General features: G+C 42.3%; 1 protein-coding gene across 7 annotated transcripts in view; it reads right to left on the reverse strand.

Annotated features, from left to right (window-relative positions):
- Positions 1-239: 239 nt before the first annotated feature.
- The window catches only part of ZDBF2 (zinc finger DBF-type containing 2), a 30,323-nt gene continuing 12,302 nt past the window's right edge, over positions 240-18,260 (reverse strand). For 4 of the 7 annotated variants that reach the window (XM_029068869.2, XM_016227232.2, XM_029068867.1 and 1 more), the window contains 3 exons: positions 16,988-17,087; positions 15,355-15,482; positions 240-7,075 (listed from right to left, as the gene is read on the reverse strand). In XM_029068869.2, the coding sequence (XP_028924702.1) occupies positions 4,267-7,075; positions 15,355-15,482; positions 16,988-17,087 (3,037 nt within the window). In that variant the 3' untranslated portion in view covers positions 240-4,266. Of the gene's footprint in view, positions 7,076-9,176; positions 9,239-12,505; positions 13,364-15,354; positions 15,483-16,987; positions 17,088-17,179; positions 17,302-18,260 lie in introns of those variants that run through there. The other 3 variants (XM_007666674.2, XM_029068872.1, XM_039912498.1) reach the window with 3 other exon arrangements.

The raw sequence follows: 18,260 nt of genomic DNA on the forward strand, positions 1-18,260 counted from the left end.
ATCATTATTATTTGCAATGCTATAAGAATCCGATTTTCTAACCGAAAAGATACTCCACCTGACGTACATCAATTTCTATTCTAATTTGGTGGATGGGTACTTCTACTTTGAGCAATGGAAATGTGGAGCGAGATCAATGGATTTTTACTCCATTTGAAATGCTGGAAGAAGCGACAAAATATTCGCTGATAGGTGAAGACTTTTAAATGGTGTAATTGTATGAAATAAAGAAACTGTCAACAAGTACAATGTGGTCGTTTATTTCTAAGTCAAAACTCACGTTTTTTTTTTCAAAAGTTCTGATAGAAGAATAAGTGGAATATCTTTTAAGACACATCAGGCAACAAAACTGAAAGGTACCCAGTTTATATCCAAATACAGCTGTGAAATACCAAACCATACATAGGTTATGCCATGTCTTCACACTCTTCTGTCGCTGCACTAGACCTTTACTCGCTACTGTCATCAATAATTAGTAAAGCCAATGGGTGAATACTGATGTGGAATATGACATTTCCTGTAGAAATTTGCCAAAATGGTAATTTGGGGCCATAATTCAGGGGCTTTTTGTGACCAAACACACTAAGAAGCCAATGACAGCTACAGATTTAGAAAGGAAAGAGGGAAAGCAAGTCTCACACAGTGCATAGCACTCTATAAATTCCCAGATTAGGAAGATAACCAACAGGGATCAGTTACAATTTACCTCTAAAGAGCTGGGGTTTGAAACAGATAAATGGAGAATAGAGGGATTTACAAATGAAAACATATGGGAAAGAAGGTTGAGAAGTTAAACATAAACTTACCAATAAAGCAGGAGGTATTTAAAAAAACACAGTTTGAAATTAAGTATTGCATCATAAACACTCAGAAAACATTAGACCAGTGGTGAAAGCATTTGAAAGGAAACATCAAAGAATTTGAGGTAAAGGATGAAAAGGATGGCGAACGAACATATTTGAAAAATTGATTTGTGGAATAGCTAGAAAGAGAAAAGATAGGATTTGCTTTAGGCAGCACTCTTTATCCTTCTCCAACTGAAATCTGTGAAACTAAGTTAAAAGGAAAGGGGAATTACAGGCCAGAGTGAAAACGTAGATCAATTTTCCACTGACCCTTCTAAGACTTTGTTTTTCCTTGCTTGACACACGACCCATTAGAAAAATGCATATAGTTACAGCTAAATCTACAACTCAATTTCAAACGTGTAGCAGTGTCGGTGTATTTCACAGTGAGGTAAATCTTTAAATTGGCTTGGGCAATTTTACCCACTATTTAAAGGGACTGCCATTCATATGCACATCAAAAGGATGTTTTTTCTTTCAAATCAATAAAGACTTTATTTCTAAGAGGGGGATTTGATTTAGCTAGTTGAGACACAGCCCCAGTCTACTTCAAGGAGATGAAGGTCTAAAATGTGGGTTTGAAAATGGGAAAGCACTTTATGAGACCATTTCAATTTTGAAAGGAATAGCTGGGAACAGGAGTGTTACTTTCAAACCCTAAATTAGACAGCCTAAATTGGAGCAGAGGTGGGTATCCTCACTGGGTCAGCGACTAGAGACTAAGCAATCGAGAGAATTTCTTCTTATTACGTCAAAGAATCTCTCACATGGATAACATGACTTCCCTACTCATTGGTTGAGTAGTAAATACTTCACTGGTGTTTTAAGAAAAATCTCAATGAATGCTTGCAGCAAAACCCACCACCCATAAAACACAATAGCTTCCCCATTTAATCACGTAGAATACGCAGAAGAGAAAATGCCTAGAGAGTTGGGGATTTTAAATACTGGAAAAGTAGCAGTGAACCATTAATGGCAAAAATGCTGGCAATTTATTCTGTAGTGGATCCAATTTAGTGATGAATATCAGGAAGGAAGCAATGTGTAGTGGTTTAATGATTTAACTTCTATAAACAGTCGCCCGAATACGTATTCTTCAGAAGGCAGTAAAGCCCCTGAAATCATCTGGGTGCTGCCTTAAAAAGCCACATAAACGAACATGAGTTACAACTTAGTGAATATGCTTCCCTTTCTCAAAGCTTCTTCTCCTAACTGAATACACTGGTTAATACAGCTTCAAGGATATAGGCTTAAATTGGCATTTTGGTACAAATTCCCCACAACAGATTTGAGATTGTTTCTCCAAATTATTTTGCTTTCAACGTTTATCATTTTGGAGTACTCGTTTTTATCTTCTTTTCTAATACATTCTCTACTGGAGGGGAAGGAATGAAAATTAATTACTCTGGGAATCTTAACCCCCAAGTTTGGACTTTTAGCGTCTGACCAGTATGGGGCCACCTCCTGTTCCCTTTACTGACCATTACCCTTGTAAACTGCCCAAAATAATGGCAGTTTTGGAAGTACTTCCTTGGTACTTATCTTACCCTTCAAAACTAACCACTGTGCTCACTTTCACTACTTTACTGCTCTTTGGTTCCACTGAATATCGTATCACTTTTAACACATTTTAACCCCCATAAACCTGGGCTGTGTATTTCTACTCCAATATAAATGTTAGCAGCTTTTTACGATTTGTCTGTCTTACTATTTTCTTACTGTTCCAATCCATTTTAAGATGCAACTGATTTCTGTTATCCTTTTAGTCTCTGAGCATTACTAGAAAAGGTTTCCAAATAGTTGTAACCAAGACACCCGACGAGCAATGAGTTTAGTTATCAAAACATCCTCAAAACCGCAAGTGGACTCAGACGTACCCTTGGACTACCTGTCTCTTAAAAAAATAGTATAGTTAGTTTTCATACTGGTACTAAAATAAAATATATCATTATTTCATTTATTACTTAAATAAAGTCAATCTTTATTTTTAAAATTCACCCTGACGAAGAGCCCTATTTACACAGAAGAACATGCACAAATGATTTTACATTTCACAGCCCAAATCCAGTGTTACTTACTAGAGCTAATTAGGAGTACCAATGAATAACTGAATATAACATCACTGGGCTAGAACAGAGTTTAATATTCATGTGGACCTAAGTCCAGTTTTGGACTACTAAAGAGGTTTTATATATATATTTCTTTATCCAATAGCCTGAAAATTATATTTGCTAGCAATACATCTCATATAGTAGGAGTTTTCCGTTAAAAAGCCTTCCTCTAAAATCTGATTAAGGCAATAACACTGAAATATCAAAAAGCAGGTTGACAAATTGGAAACTGCTGCTAAAGCCTCCAATTCTCAGTGGCATTTAATTTTTTTTTTCACTTTGATCCTTGGGTAAAAGACATCTGTCTGAAAATTGTGTTGTTGGAAATTAATAATACGTTTGGCTAAATTTAAGTGAGGTGGTAGCATGAATTACATGAGGGAACTGTCTGCTAGAAACAGTTGTTAAAACACTGGAATGGGATCCCAAAGGGAAGCTGTGGAATCTGTCTCAAGGATTTTACAAGGAGGACAGAGTTACATCTATCTAGGCATGAGATCACAGCTCTCCCGAAGGCAGGGGAATGGATTAGTTCACCTCTTAACTCACTCCTCAAGGCCCATAATGGAACAGTATTGCACTTCCATTTAGTGTTGACTGGCAATATTCTTCTAACTTTTACCTAAAGAGTTCATGATATTCTCCACGTACACAAACACACACACACACACACACACACACACACATACACACACCCCAACATTCACGCTTGTATTTAAACTTTGCTGTCAATCGACTGACTGATAAATACTGAGAGCGTTTCATGTTTTGATATGTTTGTTAATTTTCATTTTTATATTCTGTAATTACAACATGAGGACGAAATGGGTGTGACTCATAGAATGAGTCCAAGTGGGACAACCTTTTTTGAGAGGGGACAAATTTGTACGACAATCTAATTGAGACGGTGTCAGTATTTTTTTTTTCTGCAGAAAAGGACGGATGGAAGGGGGAAGAGTGCATTGAAAACTAGAAAATAGGGTAGAAAATAGGGCCCTACGTGCTAAATTGAAACAAATACAAAACTTGTAAAACAACATTTTAGCAAAAACAGTGCAATGTGTAATGTTCCCATCACTCGGATGCGAGACTGGGCTGTCATTTGTACTAGCTTATCAGGTTCAAGTTCATTCTAGCGGAGGTTCTGAAGTCTCAAAGACTTGCCGCAAAAACCTCAGGTCACATTCTCTTTCTTCACTGTGTCCCCAACCATTGGCAAAGTAAGATTTTGGTCAGTGGGGGGTGAGCAGTCTCCCAGGAGAGTGAGTTAAACTTCCCAAAACAGGGAGAGTAACTCTTCTTCTAGAGACTCATCTTTCCCGGTTGGGGAGAATATTATCATCACCACTCACTTCCCACTTGGTCATTTTGGAAGATTTCCACTCGGAACGCTTCCGGGCAGAACTAGCTGGGTTTTTCGGCTGCCTTTCGGCCACACGCGAAGTGTCTGTAGGATTCGGAAATGCTTTCTTGAGCCTCTTCCTCCTTTTCAGTTTTTTGACATCAGGTTTCTCCTTCTTAAGGTGCTTTTCTATGACAGTTTTTCTAGATTGATGGCCAGCGGGAGAGAAGGCAGTTGACTTTGGAGTTGAAGAGGGAGTTTTCTCCATTTCTTTCATCTGTTTACTCCTGGTTTGGGGTATCTGTTTTCTAGAGATCCTTGGGCTGAGAGTCACGGGTCCGGAGGACTTCTTAGAATAACTCGGCTCCTTACCGGTTCCTTCTTTCCTCCTTCTTAATTGCTTTGGATGTGCCCTCTGCAACCCTGCTTTTCGGAAGGGCCGCTTCGACGAACTGGCAGCACTTTGATTAAAGGCGGTCAATTTGAAATCACTTTCTGTCAGGGCCTGGCTGGAATTTAAAGGTGAGAGAGTAAAGTGCTGATAAGACTTCTCTGAATGACCAGAATTCCCAATCTCCGGTCCTTCTGTAGAAACTGAAGATCCACTGGTGTCTGGACTCGAAGAGAAATCACCTCCTTTAACAGACTCTGGCAGGAAAGATGCTGAAGTGGAGCTACAGAAGGTTGACCAATCATAAGGCTGGCTGGGTGGTGTGCGTGCCCTCTCCGAATCATTGTCTTTCTTCCGGTTGGCATCTAGGCTGAGACTCCTGAATAACTGTCGAACATGGGCAGGCTTTTTGGCTTTTTCTCGTGCTGGGCTCTTGGGCGGTCTTTTCAGAATTCGATTGGTCAGAGGGTCATAATACTTAAAAGAGCACTGTTTATACTTGTATTTTACAGAATCCTTGCTATCTGAGGAGTTGTGGCTGCGCCTCACTTTTGAACTGTTGGTAGGTTTACCCCTTCCCTGCTTAGCCTCCGGGCAAGAGAGAACATAGACAACTGTCTTGGGTTGTATGGGGCTCAAAATTTTGGAGTAGGATTCGGGAAGCTTGAGCGCACAAAGTCTGGTTTTCATATTTGGCGTCCTGTCATTCTCCAACCAAAGATCTGTCTTTTCTGCAAGCGGATCCTGCCGTTTGCGGATCGTTTTTCTTTGGACCACCGGGCAATTCACTAGACTGGTTTGAGTGCCGTGGCTCACTTTAACCACTTGACATCGCGAAGCCAGGCGCCACGTTCTTTTCAGAGGATGCCTGACAGGAGCAGGAGGAGGAGGAAGAGGAGGAGGAGGAGGAGGAAGAGGAGGAGGAGGAGGAGGATTGCATAGCGCGTCTGAGGCCGCCGGCGGGTTATCACCATCAGAACTACCACTTACGGCATCAGGAAAGTCAGGCAGGGCAGAAGCTGTGGCAGTCTCTAATTTGAGGTCTTTCTGAGTCTCTCTTTTTCTTTCATCTTTCTGCTTACCTTTCCTAGCTCTTGCGGTCCCATTTCTCATTTTATGCTCGTCGTCAAAGTAGCAGCGGAAACGGCCCTCCCTGAAATCCCGCACCAGAGCTTCGATTTTCAAATCATCTTCATACATTATCTGGGACCATGTTTTTCCCACAAAGGACGGAGGCACGTGAGGCAAATCCGGAAGAACAACTTCACTGCAGCAATCCCCCGTCTTCACTTTGGAGTCTTCTTTTTCCTCAAGTGAACCCATGCTGAGCAGCACAGAGCTAAGCTGGGATTCATAGTTCTTATCGTCCAGTTTCACCTGTTCCTCCTTCAAAAGGCCTATTTCTTTAACCGTCATTGTGGATTGACCAGTGACTGACCGAAGAGGCACATCAAAATCAAAACTCATTTCAGAATCCTCTGAATTCTGACCCTCTGGAAAGGCCAACCTATTCAAAAAGGAATGTCCCTCCTCTTGGCTGGGTTCTACAGTAGGCTGAATTCCATAGCAGTGCTTTAGAATGACTTCTTCGATAATTTCGTCCACCGAGGTGGCACCACCGCTACGTGGCTTCAATTCTGAATTTGCTGCTGGTTTGAGGAGTGGCCCAAAGCTTCGGTCGCCTCCGGGACCCAAGTGCTCCCTGAGACGGAGGTCAGCCTCTACAGTTTTACCCTGAGATTGTAAACCATCTTGCTTCAACATAGATTTACCTGAGTTCCTAAATAAAGTGTTCCCTTGGCTAAAGGCGGGGCTCCGGTGGGAAACTGAAAGTGTTTCTGGGTGGAGTGACGAGGCCAGGGGACTAGGCTTTCTTTTGCATATATTCACCTGGTTTGGTTCTCGCTTGTTTTCTGAGATCAAAACGGAGGCTAATGATGTCCCAGTAGCTTCTGTCCTGGCTGAGCTAAGAGGCAAACAGTGAGGTACAGGACTAAGAGGAGTACTGAGATGTCCTGGAATGGCCAGTTTAAAAAGGACTTTATGGCTACTGGGTGTGGTCTGAGCACCTTCGGCTGGAATGCACTTCTTTACTCTCCTCCAGCTGCACCCCGTTTCTCGGGGAAGTCTCGCAGAGGATCGCCGTCGGTCTTCCAGCCTTGGGGAGCCAGGCGGCTGAAGGAAAGTTCCTTTCAGGGCCTCCTGGGATGTACACGGAGGAGAGGGATGGGACTGTGCAGCAGACTTTAAGTCTTTGGTGGGTATCTCCCATTTAGTACCAAGAGGCTCCTTCTCTGCCCTCTCCTCTGCAAGCCGGCCACCTTCACACTGAGCCTCCTCAGAAGGAAACTGGTGGCTGTTAAGTGGTATGTCATCATAAGTTGGCCTGAAACAGGGAAGAAAAAACATTCGTACAAAAATATTACAAAACTCACTTAAAAGGGCAGACCGGAGGCTTTCGCTTTCAATTTCAAAACTTAAAGATGAAAAAAAACAACCACCAAATCCCTTTCTGTTTCTGGGGGACAAAAAAAAGCTTTATATAAAACACTGCAGGATGATGAATAATGGGCACGAAGAATCAGCTACTAAGGATACCACTGTTACTCACTTCAGAAGCATTTAGAATTGGTGGCAAATGATCAGAATGATAATTTTCACTAACGAAAGGGTGGGAGCAAGACAGAAATGCATTTTTTTCCTTCTATTTGGACCTTATTAAATGAAAGCTAGAGACGTTTTTCCATCTTGAAGGAAAAAAATCTTACCTAGAAAGTCTGATTCCTCACGAGAAAAGGGAGTAAAGCCACTAAGCTTGGGTTACACTGGGAGGTTTTGGAGGACAAGGTCTTATCTTCCCCAGACCTGTCAGTCCTCCCTCTGCCATACTACATGATCACTTATCCAGGCACTCACAAGGAATACCTGAACCTGGTTTCCATCTTCTGACTTTGGAGTGGGAGGAGATTCTTGGTGGGAAACCGAGGCCAGGGAGTTTCCTGGACAGTTTCTAGGGAGTTTCCTCTTCAGGGCAGGAAAACTGGACACAGCCATCCCTGCCTCCTTCTCAGTCCTGTTCTCAGAGAATGAAATTATGCAGGGTGGAGAGACTCCTAGGCAAGGGGGAGATGCAGTATGGCACCTGAAACTCCTCTCCCAGGCCAGAAATGGGGAACGTAGGTCTCCCTTCAATGTATCTATTTAGAGAAGCGTGGCCTGGTGGGTATAGCCTGGGCCCGGGATTGAGAAAGACCTGGTTTCTTATCCCGGCTCTGCCATTTGTCTGCTGCGTGACCTGAGACAAGTTACTTAACTTCTCTGTGCCTCAGTTAACTCATCTGTAAAATGGGGATTTAGACTGTGAGCACTATGGGGGACACTGACTTTGTCCAATCTGATTAGTTTATATCTGTCCCAGAGTTAAGGCAGTGTCTAGCACTTAGTAAGTGCTTAAAGAATACCATTCAACAAACAACCACTAAACCATAATTCTGAATCTGCCCCATTACCAATGACCAAGGTACCACAGTTTTGATATCTTTGAGCCCTACTCTCCCACTGGAAATTTCTAATCAGGGGCAGACTGGGCCGCTGGTCTTCTGGGAAAACCAGTGGCTCAAAGCCCACTTGAGCCAGTCAAGGTTGCTCTGAGTTGTATCAGGAGCCAAGGGTCCCCTTACTTGATCAGAGCTTTGGGCTGCTCAGAGCCTGTTGGAAGAGTGGCAGAGGAAGTAGAAGAACTTCTACAACTTAAACCACTTTCCCCATCTTCTGGTCCTAAGCATTTATGCTAGGATTTCCTGGTAATGATTTTGGAACCAATCCAGCCCAGCTCCTAAGGGTGCAGAAGTACACCCTCAGGAGCGGTAGAGGGAAAGCCAATCTCCCTCTGCTCCCTCTCCAAAAGAAAACAGGCATTAAATGTGCTCCAGGGGAGAATTACTCCATGGGCAGTAGCTACTCACTGTTACCTCTCTGAGGAAATGTGGGATAAGAGGAGAAGGAGGAGGAAGAGGATGGAGAGGAGAAGGAAGAGGAGGAGGAACAGCAGCAGCAAATCACTGAAAGCATATGACCTCTAGGACAGTCCAAATTACATATCCTGGCCCCTCTCTAGCATGTCTTATTTAAAACATCCCCTAACATTTTTCCACCGTATGCTGGCCGAGTGAGAGGGACTGTGTCCTCTTGGGTGAACACAGGCATCCCTCCCCACATATAAGACATCCAATCTCTCCCTCCATAAGGGACAAAGCAGGATCAATAATGCTTTTAGGTCACTCAGCTGTGATTTGGTAGATCCAGCAAATAAAGCTCTGTATTGACGTTCATGCATCCAAAGATCTCAAAGCAGTTACTTTCCTTTGCCCCACCCTTTTGAACCCAGAAACAGCTCAGCTTTAAGCTTCTCAAACCATGGTTTCTCTTTATTCTGCATTGCTCGAGCTTTCCAAAAGCCAAGAAGCTGCTGCCATGGAATAGCTCACCTGGAAAAATCCAGCCATCTGAGCACCTTCTTCATGTCTAGACTATGCCAACGTGGCAAAAGCTACAGAGCAGATATAAAAATTGATTATATTATGCCAGATTCAATTTTCTGCAAGATAATTACACACTGGCTTTTATTTTCTTTTTCTAATGATAAAACCAGATCCACTGCCAAAAACCTTTGCAGCTCTGTTGCATGAATATTAATACAGTATATGCACCAACTGGATTCCATCTTGTATTAATGCACACAAGTCTATTTAAAAGGAATTCAACAGGACTAATAACGATCTGTCAAACTCAAAGAATCGTCCAGAATCATTGCAGGTGGCCCGGTTCTGATTTGGAAGCTTCATGGAGGACTTGGCGAGATCAAGGGCCAATTCAGTGCTTTTCCTTTTTCATGATATTTCTTAAGTGCTTACTATGTGCCAGACACTGTACTAAGCAATGGGGTAAATATTAAGATCATCAGCATGGACTCAGTCCATGCCCCACATGGACTTGCTTTTCTTCATAAAGAAGGCAAGAGGCAGTTACAACTTTGTATATTAACGCTCAAGTGTCCAGTAACTCACTGAAAAAAATACCCCTCAACATTAAACATTTCAAAGAGCCTAGGAGATCTGGGGAGATCAAGAAGGACAACCTGTCTCATGCCCCATCACTCGGGAAAGCCCGATCTCACAGGATCAGGGGCGTAGGTACCTCTGGTACAACTGTGTCCGGAAGGCATCTATCAATCAATCAATGGTACTTTTTGAGCGCTTACTATGTGCAGAGCACTGCACTAAGCACTTGGAAGGATACAACATGGCAGAATTAGCAGACACATTCCCTGCCCATAATGAGCTTAAAGTCTAGATAATAGTAATAATAATGGTATTTGTTAAGTGCTTACTATGTGCCAGGCACTGTTCTGTAAACATTGGTAGGAGGCAGGAAGGTAATCTGTTGGAGTCTTTGGGGCCCTGCCTGAAGCGCTGAAGGGTCCGGGGGCAATGTACGGCAGTGAGGGATGGCACGGCCACAACAGTCCATTATACGAGAAACATACGTTTAAAATAAACAGCCATCGCATAATGACTTGAAATTTTATACTTAATAATCTAGGGGGACAGTCACAGGACAGTCAACTGATAAAATCTGTCTCTGTAGGACAAGGAATCCAACTGGCCGCCGTGACTTATGTTCTACCAAACTGCCGGACATGCCAGCATTTTGGTTCCCGGGCCAAATCAGGTGGTGCCTTGTGCCCAAAAATATTAGGTTTTTTTGCCTGCCCCAAATCCTTGACCCTAGGGACTAGATTTGGTTCAAGGACAATAAAACAGATTTAGTTAACAAGAAAAGGTCACTGTGATGAGGCTGTCTTTCTCCCCCTTCCAGACTTTTAGAGGCCATTGTTGGGCAGGGATTGTCTCTATCTGTTGCTAAATTGTACATTCCAAGCACTGAGTACAGTGCTCTGCACACAGTAAGCGCTCAATAAATACAACTGAATGAATGAATGAATGAATGAATGAATGAAAAGGGTAAGGGTACAAAATGGTGATTCCAGCATCTAACTCTACAAAATTAGCTTCTCAGAGTAGTTATAGGGGAGGAAATGCTGTACTGAATACTCTATGACTCCTGTTCCTATAACCAGAGAATACAGGGAAAATTCAATAATCTACAGGGGATTAATCTAGACTCTCCTATATGAGGGACAATAGCTCTATGACACCCAAGCATGTATGTACTTCATTCACTCATTCATTCAATAGTACTTATTGAGCACTTAATATGTGCAGAGCACTGTACTAAGCGCTTGGAATGTACAAATCTGCAACAGATAGAGACAGTCCCTGCCCAGTGACAGGCTTATAGTCTAATCTAGTCTAATGTACTTAGCTGGACAAAACATTTATTTATTTAAAAAAATACCCCAAATCGGATGCACAGTCAAAAGTTTCTTTATAAATAAACCATGGTTTTTTTTATTAATGTATGCAATATGATGTGAGGAGATTGTGCTGTACCGGTGTGTTTTCTTCTTGACTATTAATGTAAGAGTCTTTAGAAATCTTGAGGGGGAATTTGACTATTCAAGGAATACATATTGTATTACTATTCACACTACTGTAAATTAACAAGATGAGACACCCGAGTTCTTACAAGATTTCTTATTGATCGATTTACGCCTTTCCTTTGATTCTAAATGATGTGATTTCAGACTGGAATTTCAGCCTCAGTTGCACATTTTGGGCATTTGAGGCAATGAAAAGCTAACCTCAGTTTTCACACTGGGAATTTTTGGCCAAGCCTGGGCAATGAAGTAGAGGGAGATGCTTATTCGTTCTGCTGCATCCCAGAGATTGCAGTGTTATTCCCAGAACCCCTGTTTGTGCCAAGGTTCTCAATCACTATGATTAACAGGGCTCTGAGCATCCAGGCGGGTTCGGGGAGGATTCTTTATAGAGAGTTATTTTGGGGAGAGCAGTGACGAAAGAGTGACTCCGACCCTTTGTGAGCTAGTGAGCCAGCTCTCCTGCATGCCATTGGTAGTGCTTTGCTGCAGGGAAGCTTTAATAGAATAGTGCAGCTCTGCAGCCTCCGGTACTTTGTGGTCATCATATCAAATCCTAATGCAGAGGAATCAAGCACTTCCATTCACTACTTTAAGTTCCGCACACTTAAACGAAATACTGACATAGATAGACATATTACATTTACACAGCTCTAGATATAGAACACACCGCCGTATAGATCTCTCTTGTATCAGTAAGTGCATATCAGCACAGGGGGAGACTTGCATAAACAAAAACACTGAATATTTTTAAAAATCACCACACAAAGTCTCAATAAAATACTGGAAAATCACCATCAAAACGTTCCTATATACCTTATATATATAAATATAGGAACATTATAGTGGTGATTTTCCAATGTGAATACAAATACACACATATTTGTCTTTCAAGACACCGTTTACACATCAGAACAGTCTTCTAGAAAACACAACTCCAATTTATATTGAAGAGCATGACCCAGAAATGAAACCTAATGGTTGAGACACAAAATGATGCAATGAAAGAAACTGTTGAGACTATTTTGCTTGCTAGCATACTGTGCATTATTTATTCTTAGCCTATGAAGTGAAGTCATTGACTCAGGCCTAATGCATAGAAAATTGTTTATTTATAGAAACACGGTTTAGTAGACAACATAGCTGTCAGGGTGGATGAACCTGAGCGTGTATGTTCCATTTTATTCATTCATTCAATAGTATTTATAGAGCGCTTACTATGTGCAGAGCACTGTACTAAGCAATTGGAATGTACAATTCGACAACAGATAAGAGACAACCCCTGCCCAATAACGGATTCACAGTCTAAATGGGGAGACAGACAGCAAAGCAATGGTCACTCATCGCTGACCAGGACGTTTTTCATTTTGGAAGGATATCATGTAATAATATATCTTTGAAACCATTATATACTACATAAAATTTAAAAATAAATGAACTCATTTCATCAATATAAACAATTGGACATTTTCATCTTTTTCTCTCTCTTTTTTTTAAGTGACTTTAATTCACTTTTGGAAGTTAGGGTTCACATCAAGCCTTGTTCTGCTCCTTGTGGTGGGGATGAACAGGAGGCCTTAAGTGGAGAATGTGGGGAGGGGAAAAGAAGACATCTTCCCTACTTAGTCACATAGCACAAAGGCTTGAAATCTGAGGCATTCTGGTGCAGGTGCTAAGGTTGTAAGCTCAGCCAGGGCAGGGGCTGGTCTTTAACTTGTCTGGTATGTTCCCAAGTGCTTAGTACAACCCCCGCCTAACACGTCATAATCAATCAAAGCTGTCCAAGACGGTGTAAGCTTTTGTGGGCAGGGAATGACACTGTTTATTGCTATTGCTATAGTGTACTCTCCCAAACGCTTAGTACAGGGCTCTGGAAACAGTAAGCGCTCAATAAATATGATTGCTTGAATCAATGAATGAATACCTAGCTCTAGGTTCAGGACCAGGGCAGTGGATGTACACTCCTGGGAATTTTAACATCAATGCGATCGCTGCCCTGCTGTTCTCCTTTCAGCAGCTCCATAGTGTTGAAACTGGTACGGCAAAGAGAAGTGGAACAAGCTGTTACCCCCTTAGGGACTGCGTCTCTGCCGGAAGCAGGTTCGATTATGCTTCCTGCAGAGACAAAGTGAAAGGGCGGAGGGAAATGGTTTAACCCTCTGTAGCACGGGAGGAAACTACTGGAACCTCAGGACCTCTGCCCCCAAGCAGGAGTTCAATAGCTTTAATTTGCTTTTGCAGTAAAAATAAGGGGTTTTTGTTAATGTCCTTAAAAAAATAACATGGCTAAACCTCCATTTCAATTTTCATATAAGGAACGTGTTAGAGCGCCTCCCACATCCTTTCATCTGGGGAGAAAAATCCAAATATTTAGGAGATGTTTAGCTCTGTCCCTTTCTTTTTGTTGCCGACTCTGCATCCTGTGGAGAATTTCCCTTTCTGTCCATCTGACCCTTCTGATTTTTCAGGAGACTTGCAGTATTTGTACCTGCAATGCATCCGGCTACCAGTAAAGTAGGTGATGCAGTGTCTTCTGAAATCTCCCTTGAAACTTTAATACGATTAACTCGTAATCTCTGTCAACATGGATGAAGCACTGACTAAAAGATTATTCAGCAGGTCAAGGGACAGGCCTGCTTGAAACCACAGTAGCACTTGATAATAATTATAATAATGATGGTACTTTTTAAGCGCTTACTATATGCCAAGCACTGTTCTAAGCGCTGAGCACTGTTCTAAGCACTGATCTAAGCTCTGTCGTCTTCCGCTCTGTCGTCTTCCTCTCCTTCAGTTCCCACATCACATCAACCTTTTATTCCCAGGTGTGCCGACCCTACTTTTACACACTCGTAAACCCTTGATTTTTTGTCCATTTGCATCTTTCTACGGAAATTCTTTCATCCCAGAAAATGGAGTTAGGGAGTTGTTAGCTTGAGCAGATGAGTATCTCTTTCAGTGCTGCGATTGCTTACAAGACGTGACTAATTTTGCACATACTTGCTGATAACCTCATCTTCTCCTAGTGCCAACTAGCTGGGATGCTATAGGATCTCTGGAGATTTCGAAAGAAGAAAATAGCTGATTTCCTATCAATTTACAAAACTGAATTTGTAACCTGAGGCCCAAGATGGTGTCAAAATCCCTATTGTTGTCCTCAGAGAAGGTGCCACTGATGATGCAATTTGCCTCTTGGTATGTAACTGAAAAGGCCAATTGGGGGTGGGGGGGCATTTGTATAGGCTGCATCGTACTCACGAGCACACGCATGCACAAACATGTGCATACAAACACACACTTCTTATAAGGGTTCTTTTAGATAACGGCATTGCCATTCTTGATTGAATTACACTCTGTGGGTCCACCTGTGTCCACTGAATCCCAGTTTTCCACTGAATCCCAGTTTTCCACTGAGAAACATCACTAGTGGAGGCTTTGTTTTACTGTATCCTTAAAATGTTCACTCTCTTGTCCTTCATCACTCAATCAATAGTATTTGGTGAGCACCTACTGGGTGCAGAGCACTGTACTAGGCTCCTGGGAGAGTAAACTAAAATTAGTAGACATGTTCCCTGCCCTTAAGGATCTCACAATCTAGCAGGGGAGACAGACAATAAAATATAAATAAGAGAAGGTAATAGAGCATAAAGATATGCTCACAAATGGTGTGGGGGGTTATGAGTACTCAAGTGTTTAAATGGTTCAGAAGTGCTGAAACTGTATTATACTCTGCCAAGTGCTTAGAACAGTGCTCAGCATATGGTAAGTGTACAATAAATACCATCGAGGATGGTGACAGATGGGAGATGAGGCTGAGAGTTTAGAAATTAATTGGGGACTCAATCCCAGAGGGGCTTTGGAGATGGGGAGAGGAGGTGTCTCTCACTTGCAAAGGGGGAAGGAGCTCCAGAAGGAAGAAGAGTGGGGTGAGAGGTTGGCCACAGGACAAGATAGAATGATGCAGAGTAAGCAGGTGGGCATGAGGGGAATGAAGTAAACCTGGGTTGTTGGGGTTTTGTTTTTTGGGTTTTTAAAAATATATATGCAAAACCTCATACATAAGGCTGAAAGGTGACCTGGACTACTCTAACAGATGAGCTTCCCTTTACCTGCTGTCCTGATACTGATGAGGATGATGCTGCAAAACATCCTGCAGGAAGCGCTCCATCAAACTAGTCGTGCTCACCTGGCGCCTGCAGTATGTGGCAAAGCGTCTATGCTCAGGGCTGAAAATGTGCTGCAAAGACAAAGAGCCTTGGTCATTTCACTGGCATGACTCCGGAAGGGATCAACTCTTTACAGAAATGTACAATACAAGGGAGAAGAAAGAAGTTGCTAAATTTTCTTATAAATTCTCTAGAGAGGTGGGAAAAATCTTCCCTTAGTCACTCCTGTTCAACTCCTCCTACTATCTGCCTGACGATAAATTTTTTTATGTTAAGTGCTTACTGTGTGCCGGGCACTGTATTAAGTGCTGGGGTAGATATCAGTGACTCAGGATGGACATAATCCCTGTACCATATAGGGCTCACAGTCCTAATCCCCATTTTACAGATAAGGTAACTGAGGCCCGGATAAATTCGGTGACTTGCCCAAGGTCACACGACAGACGAGAGGCAGAGCCAGATCTAGAACTCGGGTCTTCTGACTCCCAGGCTTGTCCTCTTTCCTCCAGGCCATGCTACTTCTCAGTGGGGCTGGGTGGTATTATTTATACAATTCAATAATCCTGTTTTGAATGTAAAAACTCTCTGATCTCAACTTTCCTACCTCTGATGCACACTTAAGGAATTTGCCCCACCTTGCAATACCCTACCCTCCTCAGCTTTGCTTTGCAAACCATGTTTCTCCTCTCTTGTAAAACTCTCAGTCAATTAGGCAATCGTATTTATTGAGCACTCACTGTGTGCAGAGCACTCTACTGAGTGCTTGGGAGAGTACAATAGAAGAGAGTTTTTAGACCTGCTCCCTGCCCCTAAAAAGCTTACCCTCACATGCCACCTCCTCCAAGAAGGCTTCATTAGCTTAATGCATGACCTGTACACAGTAAGTGTTCAATAAATACCAGTGATTGATTGGTTGGTTCTATTCTCACTGCATATTCAGTTTACGCTTATAGTTGCCTCCAGAAGACAAAGACATTGTCTATACATTTTCACCAACTCTTAGGAGAGACCTCTGCACACAACAGACCTTCAATAAACACTATCTGAATTAATGACACCACTGAGAAACATAAAAGAGTCCTTTGATTGGCATGGAGAAGTCCAGAGGGCCAAAATGATTAGAATTTCCAACCATTCAGAATGTTTCTTATATCTTCATTTGGGAAACAACATGGCCACTCAAGACACTAAGCAGAGTTGTTTCATTGTCAGCATTCACCCAGATCTCAAATACCCAACCAACTGTTAAGCCGTCAAGTATCAAACAAAAATTACAATATGAAATATCATATATGAAAACCTGAGATAAAATTTCCTTTTTAACATTCCCTTCCGCCTGGCGCTTAGCGGACTTTCTCCAAAGGGACAGATAATAAACAACCCTCATGATTCCTAATTGTTTTCTTAATTATTTATTTTTGAAAGAGGAAAGATGATCACTTCCTAGCAAATGAGCTAGTGTATTAGACTGGACAACTGCTGTGGCTATCCAAAAGCCATTTCCAAGCATGAAGAGGAAAACGCAGATTAGAGATAGCTCCTATTCTTAACTTCTTTTATGAGTCTCAGTCCTCACCTGTTGCAGGTTATTGTAATGCACGTGACAACAGTTGCAATACCCTCTCCTGCTACTGGACACGCTAAGGCCAGACTGCTCCTGATTCAGCACCATCACACTAAAAGGGGAAGAAAAAATGACAAGCATCACAGAACGTCCTGCTCGTATTTAGCAGTTCTCTTGAATCAATATTAGAGGACAGGAACTCACTCCAGCTCCTCCACCTCCCCGTCCCCACGCTCCAAGTAGTGAGAGCTGGAGCTGATGGGGCCGCCGGGAGTCATCCATCCCATCATCAACAGTAGTTGCAGTGACTTCCAGAGGAGGAGGGTCTGTTGAAAAGAAAGTTAGTCACCGGCACTTTCAGCTCTGACAACGAGGCCATCGAGTTGGCCGAGAATTGGTGACTAGTTTTGCTATCAGGGAGGGAGTGAGATTGGTGGGGGGGGGGGAAGATAAGGGGAAATGGGACCTGACTTTCAAAGGACATATGTGTGTGAGTGTGTGCGCGCGCGCGTACGCACACAACTTCCTTCTTGGTGAATTTCCCCATGGAATTGCCACCCAGAGGAAAATACACAATGAATATCCATAAGAAACAAAACTTGCACTTTATCCCTAAGAAGGTGGAAATCCACAGTTTCCTCCTCTGACTTCACCCTGCCCCAGGAGTTAAGACTCCATGTCCTCTCTTTCTGGAAGCAAGTTATCACAGCCCCCAGTCATTGTTAAATATTGCTATTGGGTAACAGTATTTACGGAGCAGCCACTATGTACAGGGTACTAAATTAAGCATTCTGGTAAATTATGAAAGGAATTTCGAGACTCGGGGTCTTAAGAGTTTAAAGGAGAGGCAGGTCAAACTCAAAAACATACACAAATACAGATACATAAAAATCCAAACAACAAAAACAGGGAAACAATGTATGCACAAAAATATATACAGGGTGAATCTATATAAAATGAATTGGCCATATATATTTATATGGTTAATTCATTTTAACAAGACAGATACTCTGTTAATGGGATGTTACAGTGCCTGTGGGGGAGTGGGGGGGAGAGCAAGTGTACTTGATGTTAAGTTGGAAAGACCTGACAAAATTCCCAAGAGAATCTTAAGGACGTGGGACAATCCTTTTACAGAAAAGGGCATTCCAGGGAGGGAGGAATGGCATTTGCAATGGTCTAGGATGTTCAAGCAGGATGGAAAGTAGATGTGTTAGGCTGGAGAGGAGTGCATTGAATGAGGTAAAGTAGTACAGGAAGATATTTGGGAAAGATCAGGCCGTTG

The sequence above is a fragment of the Ornithorhynchus anatinus genome, chromosome 7 (genome assembly GCF_004115215.2).
Source record: "Ornithorhynchus anatinus isolate Pmale09 chromosome 7, mOrnAna1.pri.v4, whole genome shotgun sequence".
NCBI lineage: Eukaryota > Metazoa > Chordata > Mammalia > Monotremata > Ornithorhynchidae > Ornithorhynchus > Ornithorhynchus anatinus.